The sequence below is a fragment of the Channa argus genome, chromosome 12 (assembly GCF_033026475.1).
Source record: "Channa argus isolate prfri chromosome 12, Channa argus male v1.0, whole genome shotgun sequence".
Taxonomy (NCBI): Eukaryota; Metazoa; Chordata; class Actinopteri; order Anabantiformes; family Channidae; genus Channa; species Channa argus.
The window spans coordinates 3,268,232-3,294,396 of NC_090208.1; the positions used below are offsets into that span (position 1 = coordinate 3,268,232).

Genomic DNA, 26,165 nt, shown 5'->3' on the forward strand with positions numbered 1-26,165 from the left:
AGAAAAGCTTTAAATTGCAGACAAATATTAGAGAAATGTACTGTACGATTTATTGTTTGCTCCTTAACTTGTAAATCCCTGTAGATCAGTGGTGGAAATAAAACTTATTTTATTAACTGCTAATTTCAGCCACAAGAGGGCAGCACTAACCCTGTTCTACACAGGAAGACTGTCAAGCTGCAGGTTTTGTCTTGGAGAAGAACATTTACTCTTAGATTTTGTCCTCATTCAAAGATTTCTGAGGCTCCTGAGTTTATCACTTGCTCTCTGGACATTTTCTCAGTGGTTGTATCAGTGTTTTATTCTTGAAATGACAGAACTCTTAAACTGTTACTGTCACTGTTTGATGTTACAACATGAATAGTTTAGAAATACAAGAGAAAAAAGCATCAGATCATTTATGTCTAGTAACATTACTTAGTTCATGCCCCATAAATCATGTACTTACTTACTTTTACTTGGTACTTATACATTTACCAGAGTAAACTTATTTGTGTATTTGTACTTTTACTTAAGTACAGTTTTTGAGTACCTAACCTCCACAAACGGTCTGCGGCTCTATGAAGACACAGAAGCTTCATTCTGAATGATTATTTCCAGGTGGTTACACCCTGATGAAAACGTGAATATAAATGATACATTGCATTTCTGCTAATAGATCCTGGATATTTAAGGGCAGAAAATGTCTCAACAAAACTCTGGACCAGTTTTTAGTTCAGTTATTTTTCTAGATCTGATCTAAAACCAGAATGAATGGATAATACACAGACCTTTGAGTCTCGTCTTTGTGTCTGAAGCCCTTTGCTTTTAATGTCACTACGTTATTGAACTTTTTTTGTGGAGTTTTGACCATTAATGTAAGTTTTATGGATGTTTTCACTTTACTTTGAAGTCTGTTTGGTGCCACTTGCAGTATAGTAAACTGTCATGTTCTGTGTGACTAATGTAACTCTGTGGCAATTTTAGCTGTGGGATTTTGCAACTGTACAAAATCTGAATTGTTGTGAAAAGCTTTTTTATGTTTCCATTAATTTTCATACTTAATAACTTATTGTTGTTGTCATTAGTCATTGATTGTGCATTTTACCCTCATTTATATTATTTTTTTATTTGATCTTTTTTAGATGATATTTTAATTTCTTTCTTTGCCCCTATAGTTACTAGAAGTTTTAGTTCTACCATTATTTGTAGGATTATTACTGGTTGAAACCTGGAAGCTGTTGAAGAAGAATCTGTACAGTGGCTCAGCTCTGCATTATATTAAGAAGTGGCTTTAATTGTTTTCCACCCAAGTCAAAATAAATGAATCAGTAATTTGATTTATACCATGTTTTTAAAGTAGAAGTTTATTCAATGATCATTTTGTGAATTGTTGGTTAAGTAAAAGTCACAAACAGCTCAGAGATGCAGGTTCCTTTATTAAAATCATCAACAATGTTCAGAGAAGAAATGACTGAACAGGAAACTTCTATTCTTGTGGGATCATTGTGTGACTCCTCTCCTGCACAGCTGTTAGTCACTGCTGCATAATCGGAGCTAAACTACTGGTGGCTGAAAGACCTTAAACCCTTAAAAGCACAAACATGGCCAGCATGACAAGCTCACACCAAAGGTTCCTTCGTTGTCCAGATAATTGTACTTGGACAGGGTTGGGGGGAGGGTCCAATCACATCTTGTGGGTGAACTGAGGGAGATAACATGAGTTAAATTAGGACTGAGCAGAACTCAACACTTTAAAACATCTGATTTCAAACCAGGCCTGGGTCTTTACAGGTTCAGCTTGTTGGACTGTTGATCAAAGGACTGGCTCAGTGTTTCTGTCCCAAAGGACAAAGGATGAAGCTACAGTCAACAATTAATCACTGTGTGCCGAACCAAACCAGCAACATGTTAGTCCGTCTGTCTCAGTATTTTGTGGATTACCCACCTGACCCAGTCCTTTCCTACAACAACTGTCCACTGTGGTGATGGACAAACACGAACATGAACCAGGTGTCTCACCTTGAGAAACAGTCGACACTGCTCAGCACAGAGTCTACATCCACCAGAGTCCCACCACACACACGACGTCCATCCTTCTGTAGACTCTCCATCCACGGACACTCACCATCTGTAACATAAGAGCTTCTTTGGTTTCACTTCCTGTCTCCTGTGACTATAGCAAATTTATAAAAAATATGACTGATTCGTGTTGTCTACCTGCAGTCTGAAGTTCTAGATTTGACACGAACACAATCTGAAACATTTCTATTCAACCTCCAGGAGATTCTTACCTGGTGTCAGCAGAGTCTGCAGAGTCACCACACTCATCACTTTGTAGGAAGCCATCGCTGCAAGTGTCAAGTCCTCACATCTGACATAGTATAAATACCTTGTTCTCCCCCCTCCCTCCCTCAGACACACCTCTCTCTGCTTCTTTGACAAGCAATAGATCAAACTAAACCATTGTTGTGTCTTTTTACCAAACCAAGTTCAAGTCTTTTCCAGTTCAAAGAGATTCTGCACCATGTTCCTCAATCATTACTTCAGAAGCTGGATGGACGTCTTTGCTGACAAGGACTAATCATTCCTTGTTATTCATCTATAAAACCTTCCTACATACAGAAATCTAGACTTTACACAAATGATTGGACCACTTGTGATGACTCAGTGAAGAAGTTTAAATGTGCTGACGACACGACACTGGTTGGGCTCAGAACAACATCAGATGTATCAGCATAGAGAAAGGAGCTGGTCTACAGATCATAATCTTCACCTTTACATTGGGAAAAATAAAGAGATGGTTATAGTTTCTGGAAAAGGTTGTGGGGAAAACGATGACTATAATATCTGTGAACCTGAATTTACATGAGCCACAGTTAAGACATGTGGATCAGAGCTGTGTGATATGACCAACATCTCATATCCTGATAGAGTTAATGAAAAATTCAGTTAAGCATAGAACAAAATGTGCAGCACACTTTGTGGTTCTTATCTGAAGATTATCTCTGGACTGTTGGACATTATTCTTGTGTAGGTGCTAACAGAGTGGTGTCTGTTGTGGTGATGCTGGAACGTACAGGCACGATGCTCCAAGTGAGGAGAAAGATTTGTAGAACTAGGCTGAAATGAGTCATCAGTAAAATGTTTGTCATGCAAGAGACCCAATAAAACCACATGCTACAGTCAAGGTTGTGTTAAAATTGAAGGTGTGTTAATTGATTAACAACCTGAATGAAGCACTAAAATGGAAGAAAACATTCCACCTTAACCCTCCTGTTATGTTCAGGGTCAAATTGACCCATTTCAAAGTTAACAATCTAAAAAAAATACTTACAGTTTTTTTCGATTGCTAAACGACAGTGGGCACAACTGGAGTCACATGTACAAAACTCTAACTACAGTCTGCACAGCAGCAGTTCATGTGGACCAAACTCTAGTTAGTTTTTCACTGCTTGAACACAGTTTTCAAAACTCTACACACTTATTCTATGACTTTAACCACAACCTGCACAACACTGTGGATTTATAGCACTTTGTTCAAATGCTAACACACTGCTGTCAAAACTGGGAACCACACATTCCAAACAGAATAGATTTCAGCCTTGTGCCTTTCAAACACTTCTGATTGAAATTTCAGATGGAAGGCTAAGCAGGTGTCTTGTTGTAGACTTGTTATATATATTTGTTAAATATATAGGTAGAGCTCAGAAAGAGTAATTTTGGAAATGGAGCAAGGAAGACGGGTTCGTGCAGGGAGAGGGGCCAAAGAAGACAAAGAGCTGTTATTTCAGACCCAAAAACTGCCCCCAACAGGAGGAAGAGGAAAAATATTTTCAGATGTGCAGGAAAATGCTGTCGTTGACATGGTTGTTGTCAACAATGCAATAAAACTGCGGGAGATTCAAGATAAAGTGCTGGCTGATAATGATATATTTCTCATTACTGTAATTCTGTAAATTACTACAGACTATTGAAGCAAACTGCTAATTTTCATTTACCTTAAAGAATGCTATGTTCTAAAAAGTAAATAAATCATGTGAAAGAATTTCACTCTTTTCTTTGAAGAAAATATTACTTTGTATGAAGTCACTGAAATTGTTCCAACTGTAAAGATGAAAAGTTTGTATTTTCTGTATTGGTGTTTGATGCTAGTGTTTTTACTCTCAGTGTGTTCTGAGTGACAGTGTGTGTTATCTCAGTGAGGGTTGTGCATAGTGTTTGGCTGCACTGAGCCTGTTTTGAGCCATGTGTTAAGAGTTGTGTTGCTTGGAATGAGTTTTGCAGGTGATGTGAACTGTTTAGCTCAGGTGACAGTTGGTAGTTCAGACTGTAGTTCGAGTTTTGCACATGTAGCTCCAGTTGTGCCCACTGTCATTTAGCAATTGAAAAAAAACTGTAAAAGTATTTTTTCACCTTGAAACTTCTCCTGCTTGGCTTATTTAGTGTAATCAACATATAAAATAAAAATGGTTCAGTTCACATATGTGTAACCCTCCTACATGTTTATATTACAAAGCTACTGTTTGGGTTCATTTGATGCCTGCGACAAAATAGAAGGTAAAAAGAGTCAGAAAGATCAATGTGTGTGTGTGTGTGTGTGTGTGTGAGAGTGTGAGACAGGGGTGTATTATGTCTCATAGTTGCAAAGAAACAAACAGGATTTGACCTTTCTGACTGTTTTTAGCTTCTATTTTCTCTGCCGGGTCAAATTGACCTGAACAGTATCTTTGTAATATAAACATGTAGGAGGGTTACAAATATGTGAACTGAACCATTTTTATTTTATATGTTGATTACACTAAATAAGCCAAGCAGGAGAAGTTTCAAAGTGAAAAAATACATTTATGTATTTTCTTTAGATTGTTAACTTTAAAACGGGTCAATTTGACCCTGAACAGAAGACGTGTCTCATTTCAATTTATCAACATCACTCCATAAACAAAAACAATTCAAAATATAAAAATCAATTGCATATAAATCTATTGTAATTTATTTGTAGGTCTTTTCAGTTTACATTAAAAAAAGTTTTAACATGATCTTTTTGTAATAAATGAGTGACTTATGCTCATTGAACCATGATCTGTGAACAGTAAAGAACATCACTGAACTAAACATTGATTGAAATGGTTAGTAATGGAGTTAATGATGAGATAGAAACAATGTTTTTTGGGACTTTTTGGTCAATTTGACCCGGGAACATCAAGGCTGTTCCTCAGAAACCAACATAACAGGAGGGTTAAAGGTTGTTGTAGCTCTTCAGCAGCATTAGCTGTGCTGCTAATGTTAACTACATTTTTGTGCTTTGTCCAAATAGCCGACGTTCCACAGATCAACAGAGACTGGATTAGTTTTCTCTCTTTATGCAACAAGTGATTCCAGAGTTGTTGGAAATGATCAGACAGGAAACACCTGCTTTAATGTTAAAACATCTCTTAAAAACCCATTAATTTAAAATAGAGTTTGTTTTCCATCCTTTCATTATCTTTATCTGATTATCCTGGAGCCTTTTCCAGCTGTGGTTTGTAAATATGTTTTATCCAACTGAACATTTTATTGTCTGTAAAGTTTATTTTAATATATGAAAAACTCAACCTGAGATGGTTGAATGAACACTGGACTGAATGTACTAAAGACCTGAACGGATGTTAAACAACTTGTTCTCCTTCCTGTGTCATCATGTTTTGTCCATTCGTCAGACACTTCATTAATCTGATATTAAAGCTGAAGTTACCTTTGACCTCAGTGAGACACACAGTGTTTAATTAAGTCCAGTTTCTGGCAGCATTTGATTAATATTTGTAACTTTGTTTTTGAGAAACGCTCCATTGGTTTGGTGATAACAGAGAAACATTAACACAGAAACATGTGATCTATGGTTTGGCAAAGAAGCAGAGAGAGGTTTGTCTGAGGGAGGGAGGGGGGAGAGGAAGGTGCTTATGCCAGAGCTGATGTGATGAAGTGATTCCTAATAATTTCCTACAACGTGAAAGAAAAAAGAAAGAAAAAATATCATAATATATAAGTATATTTAATATAATGTACAAAAGAAAAACTGAACACTGATGAACTGAGATCTGTGGTGAGGGGGCAGCAGTGGCTCAGGTGGTGACTGTCCACCTGTCGACCGTAGCTTCAGTGATTCTCAGCCCGACTGTGTAGAGTCATATGTGGAAATGTACCTGGACAAGACCCTGAACCCCCAAACTGACCATCACAAACTGTTGAGCTTGTGTGAGCCAGCACACATCTGACAGACCACATGATCTGAAGTGGAAACCCTGAGCTGATGGGAGAAACTGAACCAGGAAAGAAATCGTGTTTCATAGTGAGTGAGAAACTGATGGAAAGATGAACATTTATGAATTTATTTCCTCAGCATATTAGCTCATATTTTAGATTGTTATGGACATTACTGCATGTGGATTATTTATTGATTCACTCATTGCCATAAAACACAATTTGAAATAAAATAACATTTATACTTCTGAAGCAAACATTTAGTTATTCAGATCATTTACATTAATTAAAATTATGTTATTAGATTTTTTTGCATTGCTTTGCATGTGTTTCTATATTTACTAGAAGTAAAATTCTAGAAGTAAAAATCTTGGACAGAAGGAAAATAAATAGAGAACAAAAATACTTTTTTTAAATCTTTGATTTATTGTGTCATCTGTTGAATTTTGTGGGAAAACGCCAAATAAACAGCAATAATGATGGAAGATGACGTGGACGGCGTGAACCACGACGTGGACTTATTTCCGTGGTGCTTGTGCGTCTCTGTCTTCCTCTCTAACGTGCGCTCACTTTCAAAGCAAATGGACGAGCTGACCCTGCTGCTGAACAAACTCCGAGACTTTTCTACGTCCTGTGTTTTGTGCTTCACGGAAACGTGGCTGTGTGATCTTCTACTGGACTCTGCGCTCCAGCTGGGTGAGTTTCAGCTTTACAGACACGCGGGAGGTGGAATCTGTTGCCACGACGTTTCGGTGCTATCTATGCACTGCTCCCCGGACCTGGAGGCCTTCATCATCAACTGCAGCCTTCTCCTCATTCATCCCTGTTGCTGTGTGGATGAGACAAAGAAGCTGCTTGGATGAGTAGCAAAACATTTTTAACCAAGAAGAAAAAAGTCCAGTTGACGTGACTCAGATAACCAAACCTGGATGACCTTCACTGACATAGATCTATAAAATCTCATTTATAGATTATTGGTATTCGATACTTGTTTCAATTCTATCCAGTGACATCTGGTGAAGAGGCCAACTTTGATTTTTCATGCCTCAGTTAAGGGCTATTGAAGTAACAGTAATGATAATTCATTTTGGTACAAGTAAAGAGAAAAGGCTAAAAGGATTAAGATAAGTTTGTTTCTTTTCAGTTTTGCTCAAGGTCTCAGGACACAGATATGGACATGATAGAGGAAGGTGTTTGTGGAAGTGGAGCATCAATCACAAAAGTGTATGACAGGCATCATCACTGCTGCACAGCAGCCATTGATCGTCTTCAGAGAAGATGACAGATGATGATTGGTGGTAAACCTGTTTTTGTCATCAGTGATGAAAGCAAGTTTCTCCACAACAGAACAGGTGTCAATCACAGGGAGATGATGTTAATTAATGATATTATTCCATTTATTACATGGTCCAGAAATGTGAACAAGTAACACAAATACTGCTGATATTTGTTGATATTTGTATTTGTTATATTTAGAAGAAATATGTTGGGTATAAAGCCTGACTGGGTTAAAATCAGACCAAAGGTTCAAATTAATGAAGGCAAAATATTTGGGTCAAAGTTTGCCCCCTGCTGGACCTTTTATGGATCTGTTATTGACAGCTGCACCCATCACATTAGTGAAATATCTTACAGCAATGTCCAAAAACATTGTTAAACCTCTCAGCCAGGCTCAGATTTGTGGTGAAGGCCTGAGAGTAATTGGGGAAGGAATCAGGAAAAAACAGGTCTGGGGAGACAAACTGAGTTTTGTCTTAGTGGAAATTATTCTGGGAGCCAAAGGTGAGGACGTGATCCCAGTACTGAGTCCAGCAGACATGGAGGCATTGAAAGCAGCTCTGACGTTTTCATGTCAGAAAGTCTGCGTCTTGCTTGTGCTTTTAAAGTTTTACTCTGTGTAACAGCATGTAGCCTGTATATGATACCTTCACCAACAAAATCCAAACTTTTCTGTGTGTTCAGTTCAACTTTAGGAAAGTAGCTAGCTAACTTTATCACATGTGGGGTGAAGCCAAGCGGCTCTGCTGTGTAGTAAAATGGCTTTTTTGGACTTATAATAAGAAACTGAATGAACACAGTTAATATCTAAATAAATCCCTGTGCTGAAATCATTCAGTGTAGTTACTGTATATACTGTAACTCATCCATGTTGGCTGAGGAAAAGTTTTGCTTGCACTGACTTGTTGCTTGTGCATCTGATGACATTGGCAAAACTAATGATGCTAATGAAGTATGTAAGCGACCTTTCCACCGTGTTAGGGACGACATTGCCACAGTCAGCAGCTTTGCTGATAGTTTCTAATTAGTCACTGATCTCACCTCAATATTTAAAAACCCATCTTTGTATTAATCAGGTCACCATGACAACTATGATGATTGTGCAGTGACATTAAAGTCTATTATATTCTGTCAGTACGTTTGCTAACAGCTTTAACCACAGCAGAGAAAACAGGTGGCAAACATTTTCTAAGATATTCAGCAGAAACTGGAAACAGACCTCAGACCCTGAAGCCTGACAGTAGGCAGGTAACTGGGTAAGTTTGGTTGAGGTTAAGGTCAGGGGACATGGACATCTACAGCCCTTTTCACACATGGGATCCCTAACTTTGCTGCCTTCATCTGTCAGAGTTAAAAATCAACTTGGTTTTGTTATTATCTCACATTTATGTTGTGTATTTTATTTATGATTTTCAAATTCCGTTTAGTATTTGTGAATTTTATATAACTGAGCAATTATTATTTGCACTTGTTTTGGTTCCCAGGGAAACTATATTGCTGCACATCACCCTTTATGTAGCCCCTCCCCCTTTCCCTCAGTGCTGCTCCTTATCTTCAAGGGTAAGTTGCTGATGAAATGCTGATGGTGCTGATTTTGTTCAGAAATTAACCATCAGTTATTGGTTAAATACACGACGGAGGAGACGATGTGATGTTTAGAGACAGATGAACAGAAAGTTGAACTAAATCTTGATGGATGGAGGGATGTTTACTGTGTCTAAAACAAGATGGGGGAACAAACCATCAACTTCCTCTTTGTGTTTCTTACTGAAGCAGGTTCTGCTTTAGTTTGATGCTAAAGGAGTTTTTCTTGTTCTTTAAATCAAAATGTTTTAAATCAACTTGTTTTCAGTTCTGTCCAGTTCCTGTTTCACTGAAAACTCACTACATTTAATTATTAGAATTCTTCATATTAGCAGTAGTTCTATCATTAACAGTCATTAGTTTGGTGTTTAAAAGCTTCATTAACTTTGCTGTTATTTCAATGATATTGATGAACCTAAACCTTTTCTCATTTCTCTCCATGTTGCTTTTCTCTTGTGGTTCTGTGGGTTTTACTAAACTGTCTCATTGGAAATGTTAAACTTCCTTTTTTGTTGTGATGAACCAAACTAGTTAGTATTTAAAGACTCGTTGTAATAACTATTTAAAATGACACTGGACCTGAAATGACAGACTCAACATTACACAGCACTTCACTGTTGTTGTGGAAGAAAAAATGAAGTTTGCAATAAGATGTTTGTATCTTTATACAGCAGCCAGTTCTATAAAATCCTTTATGGTTTTGTAGGTGACATTTGTGATGTGATGATTAATTCCTGGGTTAATGTTGTCCCTGTGTTCAGGACTGTCTCCAAAAGAGCAAACATTTTACACTGATCTGTACTTGATCAGTTTTCTGTCACTGTGTGATCTTTACTTTTCTTTACTTTTCTAAGTTTTGACTGACTGCTTGTAGTTTCCTCAAGAAAAAATAAAAAAAATCTGCAAATGTGTTGAGTGACTAAGAAAAGATAAGTTGAATCTTTATCTATGGACGTCATTTAAACACAATGATGCTTTGGTGCCATCTACAGGTCGTCTGTGGTGTTTTACTTAAAGGCTTTAATGATCTTTTTATATTTGTACCACATGATCTGTGGTTTGATCTGTGGCTTCTTCTTTTCTGTTCATATGTTTCCTGCAGCTGCTGTTCAGAGACACTCTGACATGTGGTGGTAGCTGCAGAATGGACAAAACATCAGTTGAGAGGCTGCTGGGTGAGTCCAGTCTGCTGGATGTGTTGATGTCTGAATGTTGAGAGAAGATCACTGTTGCTTCCCACAGTAGATCAGTTATTACAGCTCAAACCTGACTCTCATTTCTCTTTAGTTGTGACTTCACTGCTGATCTGCACAACAAACCAAGGTCAGTCAATGTTTTCTATGACAGACTGAAAATGTCTCATTGTGTCTGAGAAAGATGAGTTAGTGTGAAGGACACAGCAGGACGTCATAGAAACACAGAGACTGTTGAAGGTTAGATGTTGGTGTTCACTGTCTCTCTGTGTGAATCTTTACTCACTGTTACACTGATCTCTACTTGATCAGTTTTCTGTCACTGTGTGATCATCACTTTTTTCCTCTCTATCATCTGCCTGACACTAGAAGAAACTCCACTGTCTCTGTATAAGATTTCCGTGTTTAAGTGTCTGCAAATGTTCAGTGACAAAGAAGAGATAAGCTGAGTCTTTATCTATGGATGGTTTTAAAAACCCTGATGTTTGAAGCCATCTGCTGGTCGTCTGTGGGGTTTTTACTTTATAGTTCTTCGTCATTAGCTTCAGTTTTGGCTGTGAAACCTGCTGCTGCTGAGTGGAGAAATTGTCCTTGTTTCATTATCCCACTGCTTTTACTACTATTTAAATTTTTCTTTATAATGATTTTCTCCCTATTTAGAAAAATGTTATATTGATTTTCATAGACTCCATATTTAAATAATCACATGCTGCATTTCTGTTAAGGTTCTTTGATTTGAATTAAAAATTAAATTAAAGTAATCAAATAAAAATATGTAGAACTTTTCATATTTTGTAACCATGTACTCTCATTTTTGTGATTATTTACTTACTGTCACATCATCTCAGTGATCACAGCTCATCTGACTGTGAGTTCCAACTTCTCTCAGCTGTTTGAATATGAGTTTGTCTCTCTGAGCTGTGAGGAGGACGACGGCTCTGCTAATTGGACACTGAGGAGAAACACATCCAAAGGACAGAGGACTCAGTGTGGAGATGGTTGGGGAACATTATCTGGTTCTCTGTGTAATTTCAGCTACATCAACCCATTGGACAGTGGAGTTTACTGGTGTGAGTCCAGAGAGGGATCAAGCAGTAACAGCATCACCATCACTGTCACTGGTAAGATCAGACTGTGGAGTTAGTGTTGATGAAGCTGTGTGGAAATGGATGAAATGCTGTAGTTTGTCTCTGTGTTGAGGTGGAGCAGTGATCCTGCAGAGTCCTGTCCTCCCTGTGATGGAGGGACATGATGTCTCTCTGCACTGTCAAACAAAGAGGCCTCCCTCCAATCATTCAGCTGATTTCTATAAAGATGGCTCCCTCATCAGGACTGAGCCTACAGGTCACATGACCATCCACCATGTTACCAAGTCTGATGAAGGCCTCTACAAGTGTCACATCAGCAGTCATGGAGAGTCTCCACCCAGCTGGATCTACGTCACAGGTCAGGAGCTTCACTTTGATCTCAACACTTATTTCATCCACATGTTCAACTGAACAGGTGATTCTCTCTACAGAAAAACCAATGACCACATCTTCACCCACCTCCACCACCTTTACGTCATCGCCACCTCCATCCTCCACTTCCCTTCAGCTTGTGATCACACTGCTCCTCCACCTGGTGGTGTTCTGTCCATACTTGTTCTCCACTCTCCTCATGGTGTCTTTATATCGACACAGACACAGAGGTAGCACGTTGAATCATTCACTGACCAAACACTCAGCAAACAATCATTCAATAAATTCATCACTCACATAAAAGTAACATCAATATTTTCACAGTTGATACATTTTCTACTGTTTCATTCTGACCTGTTCTGACTGTAGGAAATGACCTTCCTGTCTCTATGGTGATGACCTCATCCGACCAGCCTGAGCGGGGATTGGATAATGATTATGATAATGTCACCACAGAGCATCACTTCTGATCTGATCCAACATGATCCATATGTTCCCATTTAAAAAAGAAGCTACAATATCAGAAACAGTAAAGGAGCCAGAACACTTCCCTGTGGAACTCCACATGTTCCTCATGATGAACTTTGTTGAATGTCGAATGTCAGAACTTCAGCAGCAGTTTAATCTCTTTTCATCTTAAAAATGGAAGCAGCTGTGAGAGCAGTTCTCCAGGATGAGTCCTCAGGTTTGTGAAAGCTGAAAACTTAGAGAAAGACTCTGAACCAGATTTTTTTATACAGACGCATGAACAAATGTATTGTACAAAGCATTGAACATGTGTTTGTTCTTAATAAAAACCATTTGGAAACATGAACACGTGGTTAAATTCTGATTTAAGGTTTGTCAGTCCACTCTGTGCTATTTCATGGGTGGCAGTTCCTCACTTGGTAGAGTTGCCGTCCACAGACAATACGCTCGGAGGTTCGTGCCCCCGACCCCGACCACATGTTAGTGTTTCCTGGGCATTGAGCCAAAAACTATACTATTGCTCAAACACTACATTTATTGGTTGTAGAGATAAATGAGCACACATAATGAAAATATTGTACAATTTTGCAATAACACGAGCACAACTGATCAAATTTCTTGGAACTGCGGCAGAGAAAACAAGGCAGCTGCTGCTTTAGAGGAAACTGTGGTTTTTACTGCTGTCAGCCTGATGTCATACCATCCTCTAATACAATGAGACAGACATCAGAGGCTGATCTGTCAGCACAGTTTGTTCCATCTAACTTTCAGTGATTGTATTGTTGGATGTGTGCTGTGTTGGAAACCAATTAAAGTGAAATACAGGATAGAATATAGTGGACAGTGTGAGAACTTTTACACAACAAAGTGTTAGATTTATAATGTCCAAAGAAGCAAGAGGTCGACTGTAACTAACACTGTTACCAAACAGGAAGAGAAGACGACTGCTGTCACAAAATGTCATTTCTTTGTGGATGTGATTTCACTGCTGTGCTGCACAACAAACCAACATTAGGAAGCTTTTTTCATCCCAGTCTGAAAGTCACTGACAGTGTCTGATAAAGCTAGTGTGGTGGACACAGCAGGAAGTCAGAGAGGCGTCGGTGAGTTAGCACTGAGGATCTGGCTCAGGGACACACCTGGTGGGTAGGCTGGGACTTCTGCATCCCATCCTGCTGCTCTACCCATTGAGCTACCAGGTCCCTAATTCTTCACTATATTTGTACAATTCTTCATGTTTTTAAGTTCAGGAGGGTAAAGAAAAACCTTGTTGTGTTACCTAATGTTCTCATCAGTGATCACACATTAGATTCTCTGCTATTTTGTGATGTAGACTGATGATTTCATTTGAATGTGTGTATCTGTTTAGTGGGATCATTTCAACCATAGAAATCCTGATCATGACTCTGATTCAGAGAGAGCTCCCTCAAGCAGCAGAGGCTTTTCTCCACAAATCCTCTAAGTGACCTGAGGCTCCATAGATAAAACCCAACAGTACTGATAGTGCTTGTATAGTGTAAAGTCACGTGTATGTATGTGTACGAGTGTTTTATATTTGAAGTATGTTTTTCTCTCAAAGTCAACAAAATACTTTTTAGTTTATTTTTTAACTGTTGCTTGTAAAACCAAACCATCAACTTCCTCATTGTGTTTATTACACAATGTTTCTTATTGAAGCAGGTTGTGCTTTAGTTTGATGCTAAAGGGGTTTTTATTGTTCTTTAAATTAAAATGTGTGAACTTGTTTTCAGTTCTGTCCAGTTCCTGTTTCAGTAAATACTCACTACATTTCATTAGTCATTAGTTTGGTGTTTAAAAGCTTCATTAACTTTGCTGTTATTTCAATGATATTGATGAACCTAAACCTTTTCTCATTTCTCTCCGTGTTGCTTTTCTCTTGTGGTTCTTTGGTTTTTACTAAACTGTCTCATAGAAAATGTTAAACTTCCTTTTTTGTTGTGATGAACCAAACTAGTTAGTATTTAAAGTCTCATTGTAATAACTATTTAAAATGACACTGGACCTGAAATGACAGACTCAACATTACACAGCACTTGTTGTTGTTGTGGAAGAAAAAATGAAGTTTGCAATAAGATGTTTGTATGTTTATACAGCAGCCAGTTCTATAAAATCCTTTATGGTTTTGTAGGTGACATTTGTGATGTGATGATTAATTCCTGGGTCAATGTTGTTCAGACAATGTCCATTTCTTTCACTCACGTAATTTGTCCAGTTTCTTAACCTTCACACTGTCTCCAAAAGAGCAAACATTTTACACTGATGTGTACTTAATGAGTTTTCTGTCACTGTGTGATCTTTACTTTTCTTTACTTTTGTAAGTTTTGACTGACTGCTTGTAGTTTCCTCAAGAAAAAATAAAAAAAATCTTCAAATGTGTTGAGTAACTAAGAAAAGATAAGTTGAATCTATATCTATGGACGTCATTTAAACACACTGATGCTTGAAGCCATCTACTGGTCGTCTGTGGTGTTTTAATTTAAGGCTCTTCCTGATTATCTTCAGTTGTAAAAACTGCTGAACTTGATTTTCATTTACACCATATTTTAAGGATCACAGGCTGCATTTCTTTTTAGGTTCTTAGATCAATCTGTGGAGGTTTTGTAAATGTCGTGATTTCAATTAACATACACATTTGTAATAAAAGAGCTTTTTGTATTTGTACCACATGATCTGTGGTTTGATCTGTGGCTTCTTCTTTTCTGTTCGTATGTTTCCTGCAGCTGCTGTTCAGAGACACTCTGACATGTGGTGGTAGCTGCAGAATGGACAAAACATCAGTTGAGAGGCTGCTGGGTGAGTCCAGTCTGCTGGATGTGTTGATGTCTGAATGTTGAGAGAAGATCACTGCTGCTTCCCACAGTAGATCAGTTATTACAGCTCAAACCGGAACAGGTGATTCTCTCTACAGAAAAACCTACAACACCACCTCCACCTGGTGATGTTCTGTCCGTACTTCATGTCCACTGTCCTGATGGTGTCTTTATATCGACATGTACCAACAGGTAACACTCTGAATCATTACAGACACTCATCAATCAATCAACATATTGTAGCAATTATTTATATTTTCAACTTTTTCTTGTGCACCTGTTCTGACAGTAGGAAATCACCTGGATGTATCTATGGGAACGACCTCGCGCACCCAAGCTGAGTATTGGATGGTGACAATGATGATGTCACCACAGAGCACTGTGATGTGATACAATCAGCAGAAAGTCTTCACTTTGTCAGATTCTGAACCCAGCAGTAAAGAGGAGGTGGATGTGATCTCTCCTGCAGGAGCTTCACTTTTCTCACCCATGCTGTCTATGACCCATGTTCCTGTTTACAATAATCCTGAAAAAAATCTAACAATTCAATAGTTTAAAATGTAGAACTGATGCCTATAAGGACACTGCACTGCACCCTGCCAAGCTGCTCAATGATTTTAAGGGGGTTTGGTATGATTTTACAAATGGAGAAATGCTTGACTTCATCCAGAAGAAAAGGAACAAGTGAAGAGAGAGAATCCAGTGTCAAAACATTTAAATGTGACCAAGGTTACAAGGTGAAAGATCCTCTGATTTCACAACTTACTCAAAGAGCGAGAGACGAGCATAAAACTAACCAAAGATTCAATATTCAAGATTCAAAGTGTTTCCCTGCACAATGAAATTCTCATTTTGCTGTTCACAATAAATGTCATAGAGTAAAGTAAAATAAAAATAGAAAAAAAATACAATAAAACACAAGAGCAAAAAAATAAAAGAGCAGTAAAAGTGAGGTAGTGTAGTTCTGAAATAATGAATGTGCAAAAGCAAAAATGTAAATCAATGTAAACAGTTATGTTATGTTCATGGTTGCAAACTCCTGTCAGCTGTTTAGGAGTCTGATGGCAGAGGGGAAGAAAGAGTTCTTCAGTCTTGAGGTTCTGCATTTCACACTTCTGTACCTCCATCCTGAGGGTAGAAGTGTGAACAGTCCGTGCTGGGGGTGGGAGGGGTCTTTGAGGATGGAAGCAGCTCTGTGGACTCTGTGGTGGTAGATGCTCTGCAGAGAGGGCAGTGGAGGCCTGGTGATCTTCTGCTCAGTCTTCACTACTCTCTGCAGGCATTTGTGGTCCATGACAGTAGTGCTGCTGTACCACACAGTGATGCAGTTGGTCAGGACACTCTTGATGACACAGCTGTAGAAGTTACTGAGGATCTTAGGCGACATGCCAAACTTCCTCAGACTCCTCAGAAAATACAGCTGCTGTTGGTCCTTCTTGACCAGCTGCGTGACGTGTGGTGTCCAAGTGAGGTCCTCACTGATGTGAACACCCAGGTATTTAAAGTTGCTCATCCTCTCCACTTGAAGCTCCCGGATGAACAGTGGCTGATGCGTTCTCCTCTCCTTTCTCATGTCCACTATCATTTCCTTTGTCTTGTCCGTTATGAGAGTGAGGTTGTTGTCTCCACACCATTGCACCAGACTGTCCACCTCCCTCCAACAGGGTGTAGAGGATGGGGCTGAGTACACAACCCTGTGGAGTGACAATGTTTGTGATGATACTGGCTGAAGTCCTGTTACCAATCCTGACAGACTGAGGCCTGCCAGTCAGGAAGTCTAGGAGCCAGTCACAGAGGGTGCGGTACAAACTAAGTGTGGACAGTTTGTGGGTGAGTTTGTGGGAAATGAGCGTGTTGAAGGCGGAGCTGTAGTTGATGAAGAGTATCCTGAGGTATGAGTCCTTATTTTCCAGATGAGAAAGGGAGTAGTGGATGGCAGCAGTGATGGCACACGAGGTGGACATGTTGGGCTGGTAGGCATACTGCAGGGGGTCAATAGTGTCTGGTATGCTGCTCTGAATATGAAGGTGAGAACATCAGCCAGCTCGTTGGCACATCCACCCAGGAATGTTGTCTGGTCCTGCTGCTTTGCAGGGGTTGATCTTCCTCAGAGCTTTGTGTACCTGTGTTGTTGAGACGGTTGGTGGAGGGGAGGGGGGTTGAGTGGTCCAAGTTTGTGTGAGCCCCCTCTCTGCAGTGTAGCTGGGGGCCTCAAAGTGAGTGTAGAATGTGTTGAGGTCGTCCGGCAGGCTGTGTGATGAGGTGATGTGCTGCAGTTTTTGCCACATCTGCCCTGAGTCAGCAGTAGAGTAGAAGCTGTCCAGCTTCTCTCTGTACTGCGTCTTAGCCGCTATGATGGCTTTTCTCAGTCCGTACTTCGCAGCTTTGTACTCGGTCTCATTGCCTGATCTAAATGCAAGAGAGCGAGTACGCAGCATGTGACGTACCTAACTGCTTATCCAGGGCTTCTGGTTTGGAAACTTCCTGATTTGTATGGTGGGAACGATGTTATCAACACAAGTGCTGATGTACCCAGTCACATACTCAGCATAATCCTGTGCGCTGATGGAAGAGTCCTCCAGAGTGGCTGTAGCTTTAAACACATCCCAGTCTGTCAGAGCAAAACAGTCCTGCAGGGTGCTCTCAGTCTCTGGCATCCAGAGTTTAACCTGTTTGGTGACAGGGTGTGTTTGTTTCAGTCTTTGTCTGTAAGCAGGGTACAGGAACAAAGAGATGTGGTCTGAGTGTCCGAAGTGGGGGCGGGGTGCAGCCCTGTATGCACCACGTATGTTGCTGTAAACATGATCCAGAGTGTTCTTATCAAGTGTGGGAATGAAGTCACCAGCAACAATAAAAACAGCGTCAGGATGAGCCGTTTCTAACACGCTGATGACGTCATAGAGTTTGCTGATGCTGCGGTGGAGTTAGCTCGTGGGGGGATGTCAAATTCCCTCGGTAGATAATAAGGAGGCACTTCAGCAGTAGAAACTCCACATCTGGCGAACAGTGTTCATCAACCGTCTGTAGTTATGTTAGACTTTTTATTTTCCTTTGTCCTTTTCATCAACTCTCCAATACTAAATCTGTGATCTCCTATCGTCTGCTGGGTAATCGAGTTCTTATCGAACTAACTTCATAACATAACATCTTTCCCCCTATAAAGAAATACTATTTACCCCTAAGACTAAGTGCTGCCCGTAAGCATTTTAACTTTACTTGTAAACAATTCCTTAAACTTTGACACTTTTTTTTTTTTTTTTTACTTAAACGTCCACCTTTCCATCCTAAGACTTTTTAGCAACTCTCAATCATCTTCTTAGGTGGCCGAACATGCCTGTTAGGTATGACCATTTTTTTGACCATTAATGTAAGTTTTATGGACATTTTCATTTTACTTTGAAGTCTGTTTGGTGCCACTTGCCAGACGTCATGTCCTGTGTGATTATTGTAACTCTGTGGAGATTTGAGCTGCATTTCTCAGTGCAAACTTTATTTTTTGTACATGTAGGGGTCAGATGTGCAGGAAAGGCCAGAAGACAATTTATATGGTTGTTTGATTGTCGTCTGCAGGAGCAAATTCATCGTGGGAAAAGAGTCTTCAGCGTTGCTTCTCTAAGTCCAATCCACACCTGTTACATCTTCCAAGAAAACTCTGTCCCTCAGACCTCACTGACTGCAAATCCTAACAACATGTGACTTTATGACCCTCTGTTATTTCCTTTAGTTCAGCATTAACCAGCTTTAAGACTAGCAGTTTTAGTTCTACCATTATTTGTAGGATTATTACTGGCAGGGTGAAACCTGGAAGCTGTTGAAGAAGAATCTGTACAGTGGCTCAGCTCTCTCCTGTTCAGAGTTTAGGTTCAGTTGGAACAACCAAGGAGGAGGAAACAAACATGATGAACAACAGTGGTGACCCAGTGAACTCTTCAAGTGACAATGAAATACTGGGAATCAGTGGGTGTTTCTACTCTGAGTCACTCACAGTGTCAAGCTCTGTAGCAGCAAAGCAATGGCTCATTCTAACACAACCTGCATTAAATGCTATGTTTCATTATTGAGGACATAGTGGTGGTGGAGTTACACTGCAGTGATTATATTAAGAAGTGGCTTTAATTGTTTTCCCCCCTAGTCAAAATAAATGAATCAGTAATTTGATTTATACCATGTTTTTAAAGTAGAAGTTTATTCAATGATCATTTTGTGAATTGTTGGTTAAGTAAAAGTCACAAACAGCTCAGAGATGCAGGTTCCTTTATTAAAATCATCAACAATGTTCAGAGAAGAAATGACTGAACAGGAAACTTCTATTCTTGTGGGATCATTGTGTGACTCCTCTCCTGCACAGCTGTTAGTCACTGCTGGATAATCAGAGCTAAACTACTGGTGGATGAAAGAAGACTCTGCTCTATCCAAGGTGAACAGCAGCTCACACTGCAGTGGAGAACATGAACGTCTGCTGCAGGAACCCTGGATGTCTGATTGAACAACTTCACTACTCTACACACTCTGCTATGTGGATTATTAGAGGAGCTTTAAGATCAGACTGTGTCTAAAATAATTAAATCTTTATAGACATTTGTGTGAGACACATGGTGGAAATCAGGTGTAGTTGGAGGTTTTATGAGAAGTGGTGACAAGTGGGATGAAAAGGAAATGGAATGAAAAAAAAGAGACAAGAGAGAAGGAGCTCCCCCTTTATTGGTCAGTGCTTCTGTAGGTGATTTATCTTTGTGGCTTAAAGATCAAAAGCCACTGTACGTCAATTGACTTCCCTTGTACTGCTTGTGTTCCAGTGGTGAGTTTGTTCTCAGCTGCTAACACTCCTACCAGGAACCAAGAACCATCCTGCTGACACATCAACGGACCTCCAGAAAACCCCTGAACAAAGAGGAAAAATGAAAATGTTCAGGTCCAGTATGGTCATTCTGACCCTGACCTCTGACCCTTTAAAGGACCAACAGACACTTTGATAAGATACAAACACACACCAACACACTGTGTGTAGGAACAATAATAATAATACTAATCTGATTATTCACCTGCTCCAGTGTCAAAGCTTCTGTACAAATGCTGTCACTCGATGTGTCCTCACAGTCCACCACAGAGGTTTGGAATTCCTGCAGAACTTGTTCCTCTAAAGTTGGGAGAATCAGAAAATGGTGACAAGTGGCATCAGAAGCAGGTTGTAATTATCTCTCTAACTTTACTATGTTTGATGGAAAGAGGTGAAATGATGCAGACAGTTAACATTACTGTGTCAGACCAGTGTCAGGGACTCACCCCCTCCTGCCCCGGAGCTCCAGCCTGCAACCCAGCACGTGGAGCCCACACTGAAGTTTCGTCCGGTGTCCACACAGATGGGCTGGATGGAGTCGGACAGGGGGGCGGGGGTCGCCAGATGCAGCACTGCTGCATTAGACCCAGTGTGGTTGATCAGAGTGATGTCTGTCACATTCAGTTTCACCTCAAAGGGGTTGAAGCCGTTCTGTTTCAGACGACCCAGGACCACGGTCCAATCAGATGCTGTGGCTGAACTGAGGGAGATAACATTAGCTAAATTAGGACTGAGGAGAACTCAACACTTTAAAACATGTCAGAACATGACTCCAGGTGTTTCACCTTGAGAAACAGTCGCCACTGCTCAGCACAAAGTCCTCGTTCATCAGAGTCCCACCACACACATGACGTCCATCCTTCTGTAGACTCGCCATCCACGGCCACTTACCATCTGTAACCTTCACGCCTAGTCCCAGAAGACGATTACTCAGTGGGACCTGGCCACAGACATCAGCTGGAGACACATTTGAGCTTTAAAGCCTTGAAAACTTCAACTGTTTAGTTAAACCCACATAGATTAATTTTAGATGATGGTGGAGATCCCACAGTTTCCAAAGAGACCAAAATAATGTCCAAGACTCCTGTGATTTTTCACTTTGATGCAGTGGAGTCTTAAAGGTTTTTGTGTGATGAGCTGCAACAAGTTGAAAACACTGAGAATGACTGATTTGATCCAAGTGTTGAAATGGGTCAGAGCCATCACAGAGCCTGGACATGACAGGAAGTCAAGTTTGAAGCAGATCATCAACAATGTTCAGAGAAGAAATGAACCAACAAGCTCTTAGTGATGATTTAGTGATTTTCTTCTGAAATGTTTTGACACTTTGTTCTAATTCAATACATCAGTTGTTGGAATTGTCTGAATCCATTTGTGGAAATACTGCAGCTGATTTGCTCCAAAGGTTTGACACAAACCTCTGACAATCTGAAACATTTCTATCCAACAACAGTGTGAAGATCATCTTTAACTAAATCAGACAGGAGCAAACTGGGACTTACCATCCAGCTGTGAGAGACTCTCTGAAACACAGAACACAAAGAAACTGTTGAGGCTTTTCTGATACTTCTTGTACAACATTTGGACATGTGGTGGAAACAGGAGAGGATTGATTTTTATCATCTCTAACATTTGTTACAAAACTCATTCAAACACATTTTTGACAAAAGTAAGAAGAAAAAAGGTTCATAAACCAACATTTAGTTGTTACTGCTGAAACAAAAAAAAAAAAAAATTCACTTTAATCATAAACAATGTGTTTTTTTCAAGCTGGATTCAAATCAACACCAGATAATATTTCTTGTCAAGCTGCATCGTTACTAAAAACTTATTTTAGATTATTTTAGACACTATTCAGTAGGAGCAAGTGGGGCGGCTGTAGCTCAGTTAGTAAAGTAATCGTCCACGGACCACAGGGTCAGTGGTTCTATCCCTGGTCTCGTCTATATGTCAAAGTGTCTCTGGCAAGACACTGAACCCCTAACAGCCCCTTCCCCTCCCCAGCTGTGTAGTGTTGGTCCAAGCCCGATAGAAATTGGGGAGGGTTGCGTCAGGAAGAGCATCCGGCGTAAAAACTCTGCCAAATCAACATGCGGACAATGATCCGCTGTGGCGACACTGAACTCAAGGGACAAAAATTACATCCAACATCCAACTTCTTGTGGAAATATTGGAGTCTCCTGCTTATCAATAGTCCTAATGATCTGATATTTCTATAAAACCAAAATGTGAAGATGATCCATAATGAAATCAGACATGTGGTTTATAAAGATGATTGATTTGTTTTATCATCTCTAACATTTATTACTAATTATTTTGAGCTTGAAGCGAATTTTACTGTTGTAAATATAGGGACATATGCAAAGCAATACAAAAAAATCTAATTACATAATTTTAATTAATATAAATTACCTGAATAACTAAATGAAATATAATCAGATAAATATAATCAGAAAAATAAATGTTATTTTATTTCAAATTGTGTTTTATGGAAATGAGTGAATCAATAAATAATTGTCATAGAATTTAAAGTTTGTTTCTTTAATTCAAAAACCAGAATATTTCTTCACTGTCCACATGCTGTAATGTCCATAACAATCTAACCTTTGACCCTCCTGTTATGTTGGTTTGAGGAACAGCCTTGATGTTCCAGAGTCATCAATTCTCTTTTGACATGGTCAACTTTACCCTTATTATACACTTAATTATACAAAAGTGTCAGAAACCAAAAAGTCCCAAAAAACATTGTTTATATCTCATCATTAACTCCATTACTAACCATTTTAATCAATATTTGGTTCAGTGATGTTCTTTACTGTTCACAGATCCTGGTTCAATGAGGATAAGTCACTCGTTTATTACAAAAAGATCATGTTAAAACTTTTTTTAATGTAAACTGAAAAGACCTACAAATAAATTACAAAAGTCTTATATGCAATTGATTTTTAAAATTTTTATTTTATATTTTATTTTTTTTTTTGTTTGAGTGATGTTGATAAATTAAAATGAGACACGTCTTCTGTTCAGGGTCAAATTGACCCGTTTTAAAGTTAACAATCTAAAGAAAATACATAAATGTATTTTTTCACTTTGAAACTTCTCCTGCTTGGCTTATTTAGTGTAATCAACATATAAAATAAAAATGGTTCAGTTCACATATTTGTAACCCTCCTACATGTTTCTATTACAAAGATAGTGTTCAGGTCAATTTGACCCGGCAGAGAAAATAGAAGCTAAAAACAGTCAGAAAGGTCAAATCCTGTTTGTTTCTTTGCAACTATGAGACATAATACACCCCTGTCTCACACTCACACACACACACACACACACACTCACATTGATCTTTCTGACTCTTTTTAGCTTCTATTTTGTCGCAGGCATCAAATGAACCCAAACAGTAGCTTTGTAATATAAACATGTAGGAGGGTTACACATATGTGAACTGAACCATTTTTATTTTATATGTTAATTACACTAAATAAGCCAAGAAGGAGAATTTTCAAAGTGAAAAAATACTTTGAAGTTTTTTTTCAATTGCTAAATGACAGTGGGCACAACTGGAGCTACATGTGCAAAACTCTAACTACAGTCTGAACTACCAACTGTCACCTGAGCTAAACAGTTCACATCACCTGCAAAACTCATTCCAAGCAACACAACTCTTAACACATGGCTCAAAACAAAACACAGTTTTGAAAGCAGTGTGTTAGCATTTGAACAAAGTGCTGTAAATCCACAGTGTTGTGCAGGTTGTGGTTAAAGTCATGAAATAAGTGTGTAGAGTTTTGCACATGTGACTTCAGTTGTGCCCACTGTCGTTTAGCAATCGAAAAAAACTGTAAGTATTTTTTTTAGATTGTTAAACTTTAAAACGTGTCAATTTGACCCTGAACATAACAGGAGGGTTAAGGTGGAATGTTTTCTTCCATTTTACTCAGTGCTTCATTCAGGTTGTGAATCAATTAACACACCTTCAATTTTAACACAACCTTTACTGTAGCATGTGGTTTTATTGGGTCTCTTGCATGACAAACATTTTACTGATGATTCATTTCAGCCTAGTTCTGCAAATCTTTCTCCTCACTTGGAGCATCGTGCCTGTACGTTCCAGCATCACCACAACAGACACCACTCTGTTAGCACCTACACAAGAATAATGTCCAACAGTCCAGAGATAATCTTCAGATAAGAACCACAAAGTGTGCTGCACATTTTGTGCTATGCTGAATTGAATTTTCATTAACTCTATCAGGATATGAGATGTTGTTCATGTCACACAGCTCTGATCCACATGTCTTAACTGTGGCTCATGTAAATTCAGGTTCACAGATATTATAGTCATCGTTTTCCCCACAACGTTTTCCAGAAACTATAACCATCTCTTTATTTTCCCCAATGTAAAGGTGAAGATTATGATCTGTAGACCAGCTCCTTTCTCTATGCTGATACATCTGATGTTGTTCTGAGCCCAACCAGTGTCGTGTCGTCAGCACATTTAAACTTCTTCACTGAGTCATCACAAGTGGTCCAATCATTTGTGTAAAGTCTAGATTTCTGTATGTAGGAAGGTTTTATAGATGAATAACAAGGAATGATTAGTCCTTGTCAGCAAAGACGTCCATCCAGCTTCTGAAGTAATGATTGAGGAACATGGTGCAGAATCTCTTTGAACTGGAAAAGACTTGAACTTGGTTTGGTAAAAAGACACAACAATGGTTTAGTTTGATCTATAGGTTGTCAAAGAAGCAGAGAGAGGTGTGTCTGAGGGAGGGAGGGGGGAGAACAAGGTATTTATACCATGTCAGATGTGAGGACTTGACACTTGCAGCGATGGCTTCCTACAAAGTGATGAGTGTGGTGACTCTGCTGACTCTGCTGACACCAGGTAAGAACCTCCTCACTGTCCACACCTGAACCAATCAGGTTTCAGATCTACTTACTGCTGTGTGAGGGAAACACTGGGGAACAAGTAAAACCTCTTAATCAAGTAAAATACTAGGTGCAATACTAATGTTCCTTTAGATCAAAGTGAGCACAGAAGGGAATAAAAAGTGTCCAAACTGAGTCAATTCTAAAAAAACTCTTTCAAGTCCAACATTCAATATGTTATCTGTTGGAGAAAAATATATGTCATAAAAAATATAGAAATCATAGTGAGTGAGAAACTGATGGAATGATGAACATTTATGAATTTATTTCCTCAGCATATTAGTTAATATTTTAGATTGTTATGGACATTACTGCATGTGGACAGTGAATAAATATTTTGGTTCTTAAATAAAAGAGACAAATTTTTAATTAGTTGTTGATTCACTCATCTCCATAAAACATAATTAAAAAAAACATTTAGTCATTTAGGTCATTTATATTAATTAAAATTATGTCATTACATTTTTTTGTATTGCTTTGCATATGTTCCTATATTTACAATAGTAAAATTTGCTTCAAGCTCAAAATAATTAGTGGAATCTGTCACAGAGTATTTTTGAATTATTTACATTATGTATGAGTGAAGTTTATGTTGATCAAATCTTGGACAAAAGGAAAAACAATCAGTTGGAAAAATAAATATCTGTAACATATAATATAGAAAACATGTTTCATAAATAAATAATTACTTTATATATATATATATTTGTAATGCTTTGCATTTGTTTATATATTTACTTGAAATTAAATCCACTTCAAGATGAGAAATCCAAGGTCAAAATAATTAGTGGAATCTGTCACAGTGTTTTTGAATTATTAACATTATGTAAGAGTAAGTATGAGTAAATTCTCTTTAAATCTTTGGAATCTAAAATGTATTGTGTCATCTGTTGAATTTAAGAATAACAACAACAACAATAATAATAATGATACTAATAACGATATTATTATTATTTTTTTTTTTTAAGCAAACAGTTTAATAATGTTTATAAAGAAATGTGTTAATAATTAGTAATAAATGATAGTGATGAAATCTATCTTCCAAATGTATGATTTCATTATGGATCATCTTCACACTTTGGTTTTATAGAAATATCAGATCATCAGGATGTTGTATATTTTTTAGTCAGGGAGACACTATTGATAAGCAGGAGACTCCAATATTTCCACAAGAAGTTGGATGTTTGTAATAATTACTGCTACAGACCGTGATGAGAAAACAGGAATGAATGATTCAAGATGAGTCAGATCAAATGAACATGTTTAGTGGAAACATTAGTGTCGTAGAAATAAAAGTATTTGACATGACAAACTGTCCGTGTGTGTTTTACTACAACACTCACAATACTGAGGTTTATTCTCACTG

General features: G+C 38.6%; 2 protein-coding genes across 3 annotated transcripts; one reads left to right on the forward strand and one right to left on the reverse strand.

Annotated features, from left to right (window-relative positions):
• Positions 1-1,398: 1,398 nt before the first annotated feature.
• Positions 1,399-2,375, reverse strand: LOC137137067 (coagulation factor VII-like). Its single transcript, XM_067522953.1, has 3 exons — positions 2,274-2,375; positions 2,002-2,110; positions 1,399-1,684 (listed from the first exon to the last, which is right to left on the reverse strand). The coding sequence occupies exons 1-3, from the start codon at positions 2,326-2,328 to the stop codon at positions 1,570-1,572; spliced, it is 279 nt and encodes a 92-aa protein (XP_067379054.1). The 5' UTR covers positions 2,329-2,375; the 3' UTR covers positions 1,399-1,569.
• A 7,797-nt stretch (positions 2,376-10,172) lies between these two features.
• On the forward strand, positions 10,173-12,522 carry LOC137137024 (high affinity immunoglobulin gamma Fc receptor I-like). 2 transcript variants are annotated; one of them, XM_067522886.1, is made up of 6 exons: positions 10,175-10,256; positions 10,369-10,404; positions 11,123-11,395; positions 11,475-11,720; positions 11,794-11,964; positions 12,104-12,522. In XM_067522886.1, exons 1-6 carry the CDS (start codon positions 10,226-10,228, stop codon positions 12,202-12,204), a joined length of 858 nt encoding a protein of 285 aa, XP_067378987.1. In that variant the 5' UTR covers positions 10,175-10,225; the 3' UTR covers positions 12,205-12,522. The 2 variants fall into 2 exon arrangements, with proteins under 2 accessions (XP_067378988.1, XP_067378987.1); XM_067522887.1 differs by lacking the exon at positions 12,104-12,522 and having other exon boundaries at positions 10,173-10,256; positions 11,794-12,068.
• Positions 12,523-26,165: the final 13,643 nt, after the last annotated feature.

Bases quoted from the DNA above. Each gene is read 5' to 3' on its own strand.
- LOC137137067 (XM_067522953.1), bottom strand. From the start codon at position 2,328: ATGGCTTCCTACAAAGTGATGAGTGTGGTGACTCTGCAGACTCTGCTG. The intron at 2,111-2,273 runs GTAAGAATCTCC...CTTATGTTACAG, and splicing joins GCAGACTCTGCTGACACCAG to ATGGTGAGTGTCCGTGGATG. The intron at 1,685-2,001 runs GTGAGACACCTG...TATCTCCCTCAG, and splicing joins AGTGTCGACTGTTTCTCAAG to TTCACCCACAAGATGTGATT.
- LOC137137024 (XM_067522886.1), top strand. From the start codon at position 10,226: ATGGACAAAACATCAGTTGAGAGGCTGCTGG. The intron at 11,396-11,474 runs GTAAGATCAGAC...CTCTGTGTTGAG, and splicing joins CATCACCATCACTGTCACTG to GTGGAGCAGTGATCCTGCAG. The intron at 11,721-11,793 runs GTCAGGAGCTTC...TTCTCTCTACAG, and splicing joins CAGCTGGATCTACGTCACAG to AAAAACCAATGACCACATCT.